The sequence below is a fragment of the Columba livia genome, chromosome 2 (assembly GCF_036013475.1).
Source record: "Columba livia isolate bColLiv1 breed racing homer chromosome 2, bColLiv1.pat.W.v2, whole genome shotgun sequence".
Lineage (NCBI taxonomy): Eukaryota > Metazoa > Chordata > Aves > Columbiformes > Columbidae > Columba > Columba livia.
Window position 1 is genome coordinate 109,328,263 of NC_088603.1, and position 16,865 is coordinate 109,345,127.

At 37.4% G+C, this 16,865-nt stretch overlaps 1 protein-coding gene across 18 annotated transcripts in view; it reads right to left on the minus strand.

Moving 5' to 3' along the window:
- The window catches only part of PTPRM (protein tyrosine phosphatase receptor type M), a 471,207-nt gene that overhangs the window by 290,213 nt on the left and 164,129 nt on the right, over window positions 1-16,865 (minus strand). For all 18 annotated transcript variants that reach the window (XM_065053179.1, XM_065053178.1, XM_065053173.1 and 15 more), the window contains exon 5: window positions 14,859-14,974. In XM_065053179.1, coding sequence (XP_064909251.1) covers window positions 14,859-14,974 — 116 coding nt within the window. The remainder of the gene's footprint in view (window positions 1-14,858; window positions 14,975-16,865) is intronic.

The window sequence follows — 16,865 nt, forward strand, 5'->3', positions numbered from 1 at the left end:
AGCTTTCAGACTCTTAACGACCCTGTTCATAGCCAAGTCATGTCCTTACATTACACTGACCCATGTTAGTTTTTCCTTTTTTCTAGTCTCAATATCAAGAAGCTTTACACAGGCCATTTTATATTGCCAAGAAATAGGGTAAGTTCTTCTCTAGGGAACAACATACTGCCACACACTAATTCTAGTCTCTAAACTAGCTCATCTCATTCAGAGTGTGAATAAGCCCCTCTGCACTCAGCCTGCACAGCACACCCACCCTTCCACACAGGGCACCTGCATCCAGAATTTACTGAGACTCATGTGAGTTATGACACAACTGAAGAACTGTGTAAATATTTTAGGAATTATTTCTTGTTCCCACCCAAAACAGAAGCCTGTTTAAAGCAGAAAAAGGTAAAGGGATTTCAAATGTCTCAAGTTCTGTTCTACACCAGGAAATCTTAATTTGATCAAATAATTGACTATACGGCCGTGCAACACATGCTATCCATTCACTTGTCAATAATTTTGACTGAAAAGGAGAGAACCCAATGCACATTTTAGAGGCACACATCATTTTGCTGAAATGAACAAGCTCCATGAGCCTTAAACGTAACTCAGCTTGGCTCTACAGAGGATTTATGCCTTTTTGCCTCCCACCAAAATCCAGATGTGAAACAGGTTATTAATGGTGGCTTCAAAATTCATAAAGGAGCTTCATAATAAAAAGTCTTTTTTATTATTATAACACACTTGTAAAGTATATGTGAGATTATTATTAATAACGATTATCTTGCCTGACATGTCTGAAGGGCTACAAAGTTGGTGAAGGGTTTGGAGAGGAAGCCGTATGAGGAGCTGCTAAAGTCACTTGGTTTGTTCAGCTTGGAGAAGAGGAGACTGAGGGGAAACCTCATCACGGTCTACAGCTTCCTCACAAGGGGAGGAGGGGCAGGCACGAATCTCTTCTCTTTATCAACCAATGTCAGAAAAGGGAATGTCATGAAGATGTGCCAGGGGAGGTTCAGGTTGGACATTAGGAAAGGGTTCTTCCCCCAGAGGGTGGTGGAGCACTGGAACAGGCTCCCCAGGGAGGTGTCAAGGTCCCAAGCCTGACAGTGTTCAAGAAGAGACCGGACAATGCTCTCAGACACATGGTGGGAACTGTGGGGTTGTCATATGAAGGGACAGGAGAAGGACTCGATGATCCCTGTGTGTCCCTTGCAACTCAGGACATTCTATGATTCTATGAAACATTACAAACTTACAGAGGCAAAGCATAGACTGTTTAATTACATGTTAGAGCTCAAATGGTCCCTCAGAAATCACTGGCATGACATTTTTCTACTATAATTCAAAGGAGAAAAACCCCACAGATTTATTTCTCTAGTCTCTTCGGGAAAAATATTTTCAAGGAAAAAATAGAACAGACAAAGACCAAGAAACGTAATTGCTTTACTTTCCACAAGAAAAAACACAGCTCAAGAAAGTAAATCTTCCCTCTCTTCTGGGACAATCACAAATGAGTAAGAGAGATGCCTAATTGATTTAAGCCTGAGTACAACGGAGTGGTAATGAAGGTAATGAATTCAGGTACAAGAAAAGTTCCATCCAGAGGCACTGGAAAAGAGAGTTTAAAAAAAAAAAATGCTGTACAGTAAAAAAGCAAACAAACTAACAAAACCATCAACCAACCAAGCAAATAATAAAGACACACCTACAACTGCTCCCAAACGCTTCTTTCAGCAACAGACAAAAGGCAGAAGACTATCTTTAGTCTGAAACAATGTTCTTTATAATTTGTCCTCTTTGAGCTGTGATAAAAAAGTGTCTTCAGGAAGCTACACAGGTATGGGTTAGTTAACTATCAAAATTTGGAGGAGAACGTCAATAATATTTCCTTTGCCATATTAACAGGCCCTTTAAGCACATGGCATGATAAATTATGAGCTCCTAGTGCCAACTGTCAACAGCTATTTCATTGAGAATGGCTAGATGTAACTTACATATATTATATGAATATTCATTTATTGAACGTATCTGAACATCCCACTACATTTTTTTAAAAGAATACTTTTTAGCAGCATTCACAAAAATAAGTTTTTAATAGTCACTAATGCAACATTCTGAAGTTCCATAATAAAACAGGTTACTTATGATCTATTGCTTTACTAATTATAGTCATTAAAATCTTAATCTCAGTTATTTTAAGACAGATTTTGAAATTTACTGATAGGTCTTGCAGATTTAGTGGAAGCCTGAGGCTTCAAAAATATATCATATCTTATTGAAAACTAAATGGGGGGAAAAAAAGTCTGTAATTTACTAATCTCATCCCAGAAAACAGTATAAAATTCATTATTTATTATAGAATGAAACATGGCAGTACTCTATATTAAAACCCATTAAAACACATTGTTGGAGCAACTTCGTAGTGTCCTTCTGGTTTATGGGTGTGTGTTTGGTTGTTTTGAATACAATTCAGAGATAAATACAGTTCATTTTTTTTTGCTTTAGCTCCGCTTTGCCATGTGAAAGACTGAGGGTCTGTTACAGATTGAGCCTGTAGCTCTTTCCTGCCTCTGGGACTCGGAGAACTACATGAACAGGACACTTCATTCTTTGGAAAGAGGAAACTGCCCATAATGATTTAATTCTAGACCTGTCTGGATCGCAAAGGCCACATCCCCAGGGCAGAGATATCTAACCTTCTTAGTGCAGAAGAATTTGGACCACAAAACAAAGATTGTGAGATGTTGAGACCCCAGAATGAAAATAACAGATTCCACTGGCTGCTGAGCAACTTGTACATTTTCAAATGCTCAGAGAAAGCTTTTATTATAAATATATATATATATACACATATTCAAAAATGCTTTTAAAGCCACCTAATGAAAATATATAACTGGTAAGTCACTTGTAAGAATAATTTTTCTATTAAACAACATGTTACTTAATATATAGGGATATTAAAAAAAAATCTTAATTTAATCTCAGGTTATATACAGCTTGAAAATCCATATTCCTAGTACCGGCATACTAAATGCATACAGAGACAGCTTAAAGCACTTTAAAATGAACATTATTTTTCCATTTTAGGCAAGCTAGAATGAAAAGAAATAGGTTGATGGTTATTTAAATCAGACTTGCAGTCTCGTTTAGGCAATGAACTAGCGCTAAGTCTTCTAAATGAACAGCAATTTAGCAGCAGCAAGATATGTATTAAACCTTTCAGAAATACTTTTAACAAAAAAGCAGCAGTAATTCAAAGGGATTGAAGTTCTGGGACGTCATTAGCAGCACTACCACTGCATTAATCACTCTTAAGGTATATTTCAACAATTTTGCCAGAAGACACTTAAAAGGAAACATTGGTCAGTCACCCTCTGTCCACACAGGCAGATTAAGTGGCTTTTCACACATTTAATAAAAGAAAGGATTTGCATTCTCCCACTTTCAAATATGCACAGTTATAAAACTGTGATTAGAGTCATACTAGTGGGATTTCAAATAATATCAGTAGTGCCAGTAGTAATTTTGTTTAAAATATGTATAAAATCTAAAGCAAATAGTAATTAATACCTCAACAAAATTGCTTCACAGAGTTCATATCATTCTAATAATTAAGACAGTTGGCTTTTCCTCTGAATTTCTAGAATTGCTTTCATAACCAAGACAACTGTTTGTCAATCTAGATTAGAACCACCACAGATCCTGTGATTATCCTGTATTTATTCCATCTGTGTAAGTTAACAAGTGTATTTCATTCAAGCAATGAATCCATGACAGAAAAAGATTATTATTGTCCTATTTGGAATTATTCTGCTATGAGGCAGAATTGCACTCTATGTGTAACTAATGGGCATTCAAGCAAAATGTTATTACTGTACCTTTCAAAAAAGACTCCAGCTTTCAATATTTTAATGTTTGATAACTGAGTCTTTTCTTCAAATCACATAGCTCTCCATAAATCTTTGTTTCTTATGACTAAACCTACACGCTGGCTGGAGCTGTCAGGTAATATTGTAAAATATTAGTAAAGTTACACATCGAGTAGTCACATTATCAAATATTAAGCAACGACATCTATTTGAAGATGGAATTAAACACATAGAAAGCAAACAAAGACATTACTGCATTTTCTGGAGTCGTTAGACTCAGTGTAAATTACCCAAAGCAGTTACTCTGTACTTACATATCGAAATTGTTTTGTATCATTATGACAGGAACAAATCTGTTATTCCTATGTGGGGATTTTAAAAGGGAAAAAAGAAAACAAAAACCAAAAAAGGAACAAACAAAAAAACCCACAAAACTCAAACCCTGCTCAATCTACTATCTATTTTTTCATTTTTACATTAAATTCCAGAGTGAATGAGAAGAGACAGTGCTCACAAAAATCTTCCTTCCATTCATATTTAAAAGCACACAATAGAATACAAAATGGCTTGTAGGGAACTACATCCTCAGAAACATCTGGAGAAAACAGAGCACTATGAAACCTCTCTCTAACCGAGAGTTTTATATTTTAGATAGAAATTATGGCAATGATCCATGTATCTGCTAAGCATTTTGCTAAACCTGTAGCCCTACTTGAAAAGTCATTTAATATATACTGCATCTTACTTTTTTTAAATACGCAACGCTAAGTACTACTTCTCATCATTCTTTTATTTCCATTAAAAAAGTCAAGACTTAGGATGAACACCTTGCTAAATAATGAAGAGAACATACAGAAGATTTTAAATACTCTGGCTTGGAGTTCTGCAGATAGCAGGCTTACAGAGGGGCTGGGAAGGAGCAGGGTGATGAGGCGAAAATGAGAAAGTAAAATCATTAGCATCATTTTCATCTGCACACACAAAGTATAATAATGCAGGTGTTTGTCTGACTTTTCTACCCAAGTACACAACAGGACAGTGTGGTCACATCCCACATTCTCTTCACTGGAAAAGTGTCATCTTGTTGGGAAGAAAAGTGGCACAGGATGAAGAAAACTGAACTTGCAAGTTCTGGGGACAACCCAGAATAGCAGGCAAAACCAAAGTGATGGCGAGACCTACAACGTAGGTAAGGAAGTAGCAGTCAAGAAGGAAGCACACATAGAGGCAGCGGCCTCCTGAAAAGATCCTTTCAAATGGGAGGACTGAAAGGCAAGAACAGACACAGGCCTCTGGTTAAAGAAAGCTATAGTAAACTGCTCAACAGCGACAGTGCAATTTGTGAATGAAGACAACCATAGCAGTAATAACCAGTAATACGTCAGGCACACACTAGTTCCTATAACAGAGAAGCTAACATAGAGGTGTTCAGCTGGAGGTGTTTTAATCTTAATTACTGAGTCAGTCACACAGTTAACAACTCCCATCCTCAACGCACACCTCCTCCTATGCTCTGTTTCCTTCCTATCATCTTCCCTCTGGGCTTAATTTAATTTCATCTTTACTCTGGTTCTCCTTGCCTCAAAACAGCTTCAAAAGCCCTTGGTCTTACAAAAGAAGCCTCCATTCAACTCCAATTTGAACATGATACCTCCCAGCAGTAAGTTTGTACATTTTAACTAGAGAATTCATTGTAAAGGTCACTGTTTCTTTCTCCCGAAGGTGCAAAAACATAGCACAGAAAGCTTATTGAATTTACTTCATCAATTGCCTAATGTGAATGTGTCCCTAAGCAATTCTACTGCTGCTGAGCTGTGTTTCATATCAAGGTAGTCTTTAGGGTCCAGAAACAGGCATTCCTAATGTCCTCTTTAAAAGCAAGCTGAATTTAAGCAGCCCCCCGCGGCACAGGTCAACTGTTGCATTGTCTCAGGTTTGCTAATCACCATGTACTATATTATTTAACACTCCAGAATAACTGGAAGATTAACGCATCAAACTGAAAAGATAACATTACTTGGGTTGCTTCATTTTCCAATTCAGATAAGAATACCAAAAAGCTTAGACTAAGCAGGTAAGCACAGAACAACTTTTCTTATGTGTCACTTCATCAAATGAGAATGTATGTGGGGATGGATAGGGATGGAGGAGGAGAGTCCCTTCTCCACACTGAAGAGTCCCAGCTCTTTCCTTGCATGTCAGATCCTCCAGTCCCTTCATCCTCCTCCAAAGTTTTCCTATCTCTCTTGTACTGGGGAGCCCAGAATTGGAACCAGCACTCCAGATGTGTCACTCTAGTGCTGAGCAGAAGGGGAGGAATCACCTCCCTTTAATTGCTGACAACGCTCCTCCTAATGCAGCCCAGGAAGATATCAGCCTTCATTGCTGCAAGGGCACATGGCCAGCTCATGGTCAACCTGTCCACCACTATCACCAGGTTCTCTGCAAAGCTGCTTTCCAGCCTGTCAAGCCCCAGTGTGTAGTGGCGCATGGGGTTTATTCCTTCCCTGGGGCAGGACTTTGCACTTCCCTTTAATGAATTCCATGGAGTTCCTCTCTGCCCATTTCTCCACCCTGTCAAGGTCCCTTTGAATGGCAGCCTGACCCCTGGTGTGACAGCCACTCCTACCAATTTTGTACAGTCTCTGAACTTGCAGAGGCTGCACTATGGTGTCATCCAGGCAGTAACAAAGAGGCTAAACAGTATTTGTCCCAGTATCGATCCCTAGGGTACACTACTAGTGACTGGTATAATGCATTATTATCTGTTACAATCAGTACACATAGTGAATGCTATACATAATTTCTAACAGATGCAGAAGTTTTTCTATTAGCCAAATATAAACACAGTTTTGTTTTGTTTCATTCTTTCCTTCTTTTTCAGCCTAAGGTAAAGAAATCGGTAAGAATTGTCAGGTGATCCACACCTGGGTTACTTTGTCATTTCTACTCAAAGACCTTAAAGCCTCCCAACAAAACCCAGGCAAATTTGAAGAAGTATTTCACTTCGCACCATGTCTGTAAAAATAAACAGCACAGTTCTGCAAGGTTACCCAAAACATAAGCTGAAGTATATTCCAGGCATCAAACAATTCATACCTAAGGCACATCACAGCTTCTTAGACATCAGGTAACACAAACATGACACACATCACAAGCTTCTTACATTCTGCTGTTCTCAAAACCTTTTCTGTCATATAGTAAGATTACTATGCAACTAATGAAAAGCAACTTAAACAGTTTAATGACTATTAACTGAAAATATACAATATTGACTGCAAGAAAGGTACTAAATGTATACTGGAGCAGAGGCACAGAAATTAACATACCTAAAGCTGGAAACAATATTAAATGTTTCCAGAATTTAAAGAAAAGTAATAGAGAGTAATATTCAGTAATAGAGAGTGTCCCTTCCTACAGGGCACTAATTATTCTTTTAACAGTAAAATCACCTCAGGTTATCTAAAAAAAAAACCACCAAAAACAACACAGGGTGCACATGCATCCAGATGTGTCTAGTCTTTGCAAAATATTAAGTTGACTGATGTCATCAAAGCTCTTCTCAAGTCAATTTGCTACGAACTAAGTGGTTTGAGTAGTCTCCATAGACTGAGCTATTTACGAGCAGCATGAAGAATGATCTCCTGCACTCTTGTAGTACACAAAAGCACCTAATGATCAAACCTAAACTGTTCTTTTTTCTATATTCGGAAGAACATCTTCTCTAGGCCTATCTCATTGTACAGTTTACATTAAACATACATTTAATTTTAACAGATAAGATACTGCTTCACTACCTTAATACTCCCGAAATGGCAGAAACATTCTTTCCCCACGCACTTCCAGACTTAGCAATGGAAACGGTGATTATGTCAAAGCCTCAGAGTTTACAGAATAACAAAAAATTCTCTGAAACTTTAACACTTCAGTTCACCTTCTGGAATACTTTACCTGATTTACATAAACAAGCACACGCACACACACACAAACTATTTTGTATATCCTATAAATATATTTTATTTTCATAATTTGCCAGGAGTCATTGCACTGGTTCTATATCTCACAAGGATGTTTTTGATACCTCTCATGTGTGTGTATACACATAGTCCTAAGGAAAACAATTTGCTTTCCAGAACTCCATCTGACACAGGATTGTATCTCTTCCTTTGAATAAATAATAAATAATGAATGCAGGTTTTGAAGTTTTGTATGTAGAGGAATAAAATCTTTCATACTCCTAATACCTTCAGCAAAACATTACAGAAGATACAAAAGAAGATACACTGAATAAAGGGAAAAGACAGTTTTCAGGATATACAAGAGGAAAAACCAAATCTGTTATTAACATATAATAAAGTATTTATATAGGGTAGAGAAGACTGGCCTTTAGAGTGCTACTGTTCTTCGTTTCATGGCTGCAAATGAATTAGCATGAGTTCTGCATGCATAAATCATAGGCATGAAAGATTTCACCCTCTCCCCTTCTATCAGAAAATACCCACTGGTCTCTTTCTATTCTAAGTCTGATTGTACCATTTACTACAGCTGACACATATCCTGCAATCCTATTGTTATTTGCTTATCTCCAAAAAATTTTCAATCCTAGGTCTGCATTTCTGCAAAGAAGTTATGTATCTGAGAATTATATTTTTAAATAATTATTTTATTTTCAGCCACATTTTAGAATGAGTCTAGGAAAAATACATCACTTAAGTAAAGTGATGACCTTTCTCGTCAACTGTAGCTTTCCACTGTTTGAGAAACCTCTCTCAAGTAAGACTACCCACACCAAGTCAAGGCACAAGTCTCTGAAAAATGCAATTGTCACACGTTTAGTGATGGTACAACAAATCTTTGGCAGCTAATATAAAAAGATTTGATTTGATATTAAAATGGAATTTCGTGATGCCCAGGTATCATCTGAACAGCAATTTCCCTGAAGTCACACTAGATCTTTCTAAGAACAAGTAGCACACAGAGGGAACTGAATGAAACAGCCACAAAATAGGAGAAGGGGCAGATAAGGGTGGGGAAATGAACAGACAGAACCAGGCCTGAGAAGCTAAGGAAAAAACCAGCCAATTGCAGAATCTGTGTCACACAGACCTTATGTCATGTCAGTTAAACTTTTCCCAAGACTCTTCTAACTGTAAACTGATATTATAGATGCTTTATTTTGGTCTTTAAAGTCAATTCCCCGATGAACTGGCCGCTCACTATTGCAACTAACATCAGCAGATACTGAGAGCAGGGAAAGTGCTCAGTGCTTTGTATGTAGAGGAGTGTAGGGGAGAGGAACCTGGGGATCCTGGTGGACAGCAGGATGACCATGAGCCAGCACTGTGCCCTTGTGGCCAGGAAGGCCAATGGCATCCTGGGGTGTATTAGAAGGGGGGTGGTTAGTAGGTCGAGAGAGGTTCTCCTTCGCCTCTACTCTGCCCTGGTGAGACCCCACCTGGAATATTGTGTCCAGTTCTGGGCTCCTCAGTTCAAGAAGGACAGGGAACTGCTGGAGAGAGTCCAGCATAGGGCAACAAAGATGATTAAGGGAGTGGAGCATCTCCCTTATGAGGAGAGGCTGAGGGAGCTGGGTCTCTTTAGCTTGGAGAAGAAGAGACTGAGGGGTGACCTTATTAATGTTTACAAATATGTAAAGGGTGAGTGTCACGAGGATGGAGCCAGGCTCTTCTTGGTGACAACCAATGGCAGGACAAGGGGTAATGGGTTTAAGCTAGAACATAAGAGGTTCCACTTAAACTTGAGAAGAAACTTCTTCTCAGTAAGGGTGACAGAGCACTGGAACAGGCTGCCCAGGGAGGTTGTTGAGTCTCCTACTCTGGAGACATTCAAAATCCGTCTGGACACCTTCCTGTGTAATCTCACCTACGTGTTCCTGCTCTGGCAGGGGGATTGGACTAGATGATCTTTCAAGGTGCCTTCCAATCCCTAGCATTCTATGATACTATGATTCTATTATTCTATTCTATGCAGAGAATCAGGTCCAAATGTCTCAGGGACTGTTTCCAAAAGTAAAGGATACATCTTGCTTTCGCTTCTCAGGGTCTATCTTCTTTGACTAAAAAGAAAGATCATATCAATCCACTTCATGGAAACAACTTAATACTGTGAAGCACTAAGAACAGCAGAAAATATTCCATTAGAAAATTAATAAACCCATTTTTAGAATTGATTTGTATTGTATTTAGTAAGCAAAGTGAAGCCCTAAATACACTTGTGCAAAGGAACCCACGCATTAACTGTATATGTCCATTACACTGAATGAGACAGGCATTCTGCAGAAAACAAAACAAAACAAAAAAAACACTACCAAACAAACAAAACCACAAAAAACCAAACCAAACCAAAAAACACAGAAACAAACAAAACAAAACAAAAAACCACAAAAACAAAAACCAAACCAAGCAAACAAAACACCCGCTTTCATATGTGGCTTAAAAAAGGTAGGTTCAAGGTGTTCAAACTTGTGCAGAGGCACAAATTTTCCCAAGTATTGCCTTGGAAACATTTATTTTAATATCTAAGCAGTTTTCACTTACTAATTTTAATTTTAGCTACTACTACACAGAATATTTTACATATGTAAATACTCAATACATGACAGTTCAAACTTCATACACTTGCAGACAAGAAATATCTCCATATGTATATACCTTCAGCTCGCAGTGGAAGAAATTTCTCTGTTTTAAAGTAAATCTTTGCTTCTCTGAACTTCATTCTATTTGCAAGCTACAATTTAGATTCCTGGCTCAAAGACGTTGGTGGAAAGCAAAATATTTGATGTTTCAATGTTCTAGGCTACGCCAAAAGAAGGTTACATCCAAAAAAGAATTCCACTCTCTTTTTCCTATAATACAGATTTGTGTTTCTTGTGCCAATTTACTAAATACTAACACTAGCACACACTTTTCAGAAGACATTACTTCAGCTGCTTTCACTTGACCATTAGCTGTTTTGTTTCCCTCATGTTAATTTCTGTGGAAATTCTGTCTCCCACCTACAAATGTGCTGGGTTTTTTCCTGAAGTGTATTTCTATTCCTTGGTATTCCCGGATCCCTTAATCCCTAGTGCTTTACCTTTTTGTTGGTGTCAACATATGGAGATTATAGTTTCAAAGAGGAATATGTCTAATTAAAGGAAAGTTACAACAATTACTACAGCTCTTAGAGTGGGAGCACAGGAAAGAGCACAGGAACGGCGTTTTTGCTCAGTCATTCAACGGAATGGAGTCTGACATACTGACAATAACCTGTGTTGTTCACAGATGTGATAAAGAAAATGTAAGCAGATGAGACACATCTGTTAATTATAAACATTCCTTCATTAGTGTAATCAGATTTATTTTTATGGTATGTTTCTGTTTAGAATATAAGCTAATGAGGACAGCAATTCATAAACATACAATCTAGTCAATGACCTTCTAATTGGACACTACTTACAACAACAACAAAAACTGGTATGATGCTGTGTTGTGTTCTTGAGTCTTTAACTTGTTCTTTAACTTGAAACAATACCACTGAAAACACCCACAATTTCTTGCCAAATTATCTGACAATCCCGCAATCACAGCTCGTGCACTAGGGTGCGTGGCTGCCTAGCAGGATCAGGAAAAACGCTTTTCTTGCAAAGCACTGCACTATGGAACAGGTAAACAGTTTCTGTCTTCCTTTTCCCAAGAGAGTAAATACAGACCACAGCATCACAAAACAAATTTCATGGCTCAGTGGTCTAATTTGGGCAGCTAAACTGTGAATTGTGGTTCCCCCATCACCCTTTCAACTGCAAAAGCTTCCATAACACTCCATAAATTAAGCGACTTCGTATTCCATGGGGAATAAGAGTGGGATAGGCTTAGGAAAAATAAAAAAAGGAAGGAAATAAAATACAGTCTATGGATTTCACTTAAGACTGCTTCAAGGCCTGGACATTATTAAACTAAGAACATCTATGTCGTTTATAAAAACTACTCAGCAAAGACAAGGTGACTAAAATAACCAACTAGGTCACAATTATTCATTTGTTTTAAGGAACATGTATCTTTCACAGTTCAACAGACTGTAAAAATGAAAGTATTTGTTCATCAGAAAAATGTGTACTACTAAACTTGAAGTCTTCTGCTACATACAAGCTGAGAGGCGCTATAGAAAAGAGACAGAAGTAGAGGAGTAAAATCCTGCCAACCACTGGAAACAATCAGAAACCTCACTGAGTTCAGTGGGTTTGTGATTTCACCCTGGCAATTTAACAGTGTGAATCTGAAAAAAAACAAACCTGTCAGGCACTGGAAATCATTTGGGAGTAAATTATCTCAGGATATTTTGGAACTGCCAAAACCAAACAGATTAGCCCTCCTGATATGATTCATGTGGCAGAAATGCTGAGAAGCCCCTGATAAATATCACACAACTGTATTTATTTATTTAGTCTGGTTTACCCGTAAGGTTCTATAAATTTAAGGAAACAAACCACCAAAAGGATGGTAGAAAGGGCTTAATATTACTGGTGGACAAACAAGGCATATCAGGGAGATTGCATGACCTGTTTTTAGCACCGCTAAAACCTGAATCTCTGTTACCTGAGTGCTAGCATCAATGTCTCCAGAGAACAGTGCTCATCTTACTCTGACTCTAGTGTAGGAAATAATAACTTTCACTGAAATGTTTTACAGTTGAATATTGGTTCTACTGTTACTGGGAACAAAATGATCTTTAATGTCCATTTAACTAGTTATATGACATAGAAGATCTCATGTTCTCTGACAGCTATTACAGATAGTTGTGTTTTACTCATGGTCCTGTGGCAGTGTCATGAGATGTCATAAGCAGGCATATACAAAATTCCCCAATATCACACCATGAAAACAGATGGTCTCAGCTGATGGATGGAGAACTGCAAGGTCTGGGGATCTGTCACTCAGTTAGTGACTTAGTACACTAAAATACAGCTAATCCCGTTGGGAACCGTATCACATAGCCTTGATTTGCAGCATCCCACACATGGAATTGTCTGATCAGTTTTACTGTAAGTTGAAGCAGACACCTGTGGAAACTGGCAAGCAAGTAAAAAAATAAATCCAAGCTAACCTGGAGATCATGGCAATTTAAAAAATATTCTTATAAAAAGGCACACCTGGAATTTGCACAACCTTGGACTGATTACCAGAGGGACCTGTAGTTGTATGGTCAGGATAAATGAACAGCGGCCCTGAAGGAAGATAAAATTGCTCAAAAAGTCAATCTGTCACTGCCTTCTTATCCTTCATAGAGAGGAAAAAAATATTTCATAATCCTGTATAAACAAGAAATCACCTAAATAAACTCAGCAAAAATATTCTGGAACGGCTACTGCTGTTAAGAAGAATGACTGCATACTTCCTAAAATCTAGACAGATATTTAATTTCTAAAACAAAGAAATTACATTCCAGCCTCGCAAAGAATTTAGGTGTGACCTAAATTCTGTGCAAAAATGCTAAAGCTGTCCTGAAATCTATGGAAAATCTGAATGGAATCAGGATTTCCCTGTACTGAATTCTACCTTTAATTTTAAAAAAATTCAAAGGTTCCAGAAAGGTTATCACTGATGAAATAGCAACCCATGACCTTCCCATATGTGCTAAACTCTTTTCATGATGGGAAAAATTATTCTTCCAAAAAATCTCAGTGGTGTAGGAAAGACAGGAGACTAATTCTACCAATTCAGCACTGTAATACTGGCTTTAAAGGGCTGGAGCATTAAAGAAATATCAGCCTAAACACAGAGGCTAAAAATATCGCCAAAAACACAAATAAAAACAAAGGAGATTTCCATTGCCTTCTACTGTATATGATCAGGCTCTTTCTGGATAGACATAAAAGTCTGTCATTCACATACAGATAAACACAAGTCTTTGACTTCAAGTGGTTTTACTCACGTGGTTGTGTACTGGTTTTCTTGTAACCACACAGCTGTTTAACCTGTCGCACTTAAGTGAATCATTTTTTAAATGCTTGATGAAATGTTACACCAAGTGCAATGTCAAAGGAAAGCTATAATAAAAGCCTGACACTGTTTAAGCAACAAAAATAGAGAATTTAATCTCCTGAGTCCTACCTGTTACTATTGCTTCAATTTCTGTTATCCCTCCTTTTTCCACATACTGCAATTTCATCTGACTGATCTCCTCAGGCATTGTTTTAGGCATCCTTATTTCATTCTCACAGACACTGTCCCAGTTCTAGCATGTTGTTTTTCATGTATGGAAAACATAGGGATCTGGACATTGGTATATCCTGATACTAAGTCCAAATACAGACTATTGTTTGCTGTAGGGAATAGACAACTCTGTAACGATGGCAGCAAAGAAGCAATTAAACTTGCACCCCCATTACTAAGAGAGATCAAGTAAGATGCATGTTTTTGATACAAATGGATAAGGGGAGGCTGTCTTTACTGAAATAAGATTAGTTGGAGACATTCTTTAAATCAAGATCTGACATCTATCTAGAAGCCAGGTTATGTAGTAGGTAAAAAATTATGGATTCAATTAATATAGTTAAGAGTCTTTGGCTCTATAATAGAGAAGATCAGATTTGACTGTCGTACTGGTCTTCTCCAGACTTAAAAAGTAAGAATGCAATTTTAAATGAAAATGCTGAACAGAGGAAAAAGTAACCCAAGAAGATCACTGTGTGTAATATTGCAGCACAGAAAATATGGGAAAGTCGTGTGCTCTTCCTTGGGGATTTAGCCTTTACTCATGACCATATCTAACAAAACCAGTATCTTTATTTTTAATAAGGCATCCTATTGAAACAAGGGAGCAAAATCTTCCAGTATCAATTTCTACAACAGAACATCCTACTATGCAGCAGTTCAAAGGCACTATAAAATCTAATATTGATGAAACAGACAGCCCTATCATTTTTCATGTTTTACCATCCTTTCAGTGATGAACTCCCCTCCCCTCAAATCTCCATGGATTATGAAAGACAGAAATTACCTGTAACCAGAGTCTGTCACTTGAGTCTGTTCCACCATTGGCAGTGCATTGAAAAGTAGCAAACTGTCCCGCATTGACTTCCACACTCTGAAGACGCAAGAAATGCGGAGTTTTTGCTGTTCAAAGAAGATGTAGTATTGAAGTTATTAAACATGGAACTACTGGCTATGAATAATACACTGAACAAATTAAATATCCCTGCTTTAAAAGGTCCAAATCACTGACCAGACATTAGATTTTAGGCTGGTTTACTTCCACACCTGCGAAACAGCAGAATGGTGTTATTTAATTGTTCATGCTGTGTAAATTATCTTAGCGCAGCATCTCTCTTTGAATAACACTCTATTAATCAAGATCAGATTGGAAATTAATTATGTTTTGAACAAAAACTTATTAGATATACTTACACTATCAACTAGACAAAACAGTAAGATGCTGAGTGACATTGTCAGTCAAACAGGTTTTTGTAGTTTGGGGTTTTGTTTTTTTGTTTGTTTTGGGGATTAGTTAGTTTGGTTGGTTCTTTTTGGTTTTGTGGGGGTTTTTTTGGTCATTTTAGTTTTTTGTGTGTGTGTTTTGCCTTTTCTTTTTTTTAACCAAGTACAGTGTCTATAGAAGAGATGCTGTAAAAATGTAGCACACCAAAGAGGTAAAATACTAACACAGCCCTTCTCTCCAACTACAGCTGTATTCTGTAAATATAATTCTTTTCAACAACACTGCAGAAACAAACAAACAAACAAACAAAAAAAGAGAAAAAAATAAAAGAAAAAACCACTCACACCAAACCCCACAATCAATTCTCATTTAGAAAGAGAAAACACTCCCAGTAAAAAAGCAATCCAGCTACAAATAGCCTAAAAAATGAAACAGATATTCAAATAAGAACTGAAGGAGGAAAGATAACATTAGATAGCATTTGCATCTTTGTTTTACTGGAAAGAGTCAAGCATGTGACAGAGAAAAACATAGAAATTTGATACAGAAACCTGTCCTTGAAAATACAGTATTCCCCAACCATTCAAATCCTATTGCAGGCAAGGGGACTTTTTGCACTAGCAGGTAAGCCAGGCTCTGAATGTTGCTTTCAGACATGGAATGTTAGTACTGGCAATGAACTGGCAAACTAAACATACAGTGTCTAGCAGAGCATCACAGCCATTCAAAGTGTTGATGACATTTTCTTAAAAGACCTTATGACTGGGAGAAACTGCAATTTTAATTAATAAATCACCAGCTGCCAGAATTCAAGAAAAAGTTGCTTAATATTCAGTGTCAGGCAGTATAAGAAGGAGGAGATGGAATGAAATATCCTAAATTAATACCTAACTATGGAAGGAAATATTTTATTAAACATATTGTTGGGTTTTTTTCTTAAACTCTTAACAATTAGGACAGACAGACTTTAGGCCAAAATAATGCTCTTCTTTGTCTATCAAACTATTAGCATCTGACTTCTGCTTTTACGCCACTCTTTTTTTTTTCTTGGTCCTCCAAAACTCTAGAAACTCTAGAAAACTATCCCCTCTGAATTACCAGGTATTGCTTAAGTACAGAGAGGCATTAGGTTTCAAAAAACAAACACACACACACAAAAAACCTCACGCACCCACCACAAGCCATCCCTTTCAGTTCTGCATATGTACTACGAGCTTTCTGCTTTGTCTTTGTCCGTATTACCCAGACAACTGCCTAGCAAACATTTTTCCCACTTCAATCAATGTTTAAAGAGTTAATAATTACAGAATTATTTTTTCTGGCAATATACTGAAAGAATAGCATTATGAGTCTTGCAGAATTTTAGAGACATGGTAGTTCTATTCCAATTTTCACACTTTTTCAATTTTCTTGTAGACAATGTAACTGGTTTGATGTCTTAATTTCTAACATTTTCATTATTTCATCAAAGAACTGCTCATTAAAGTTTCTGCATTTCAGCACTGTCACGTTAGAACTTTATGCACTATGGGGTATAACTCAATCTCCACATTAAGAAGAACTGCTTGC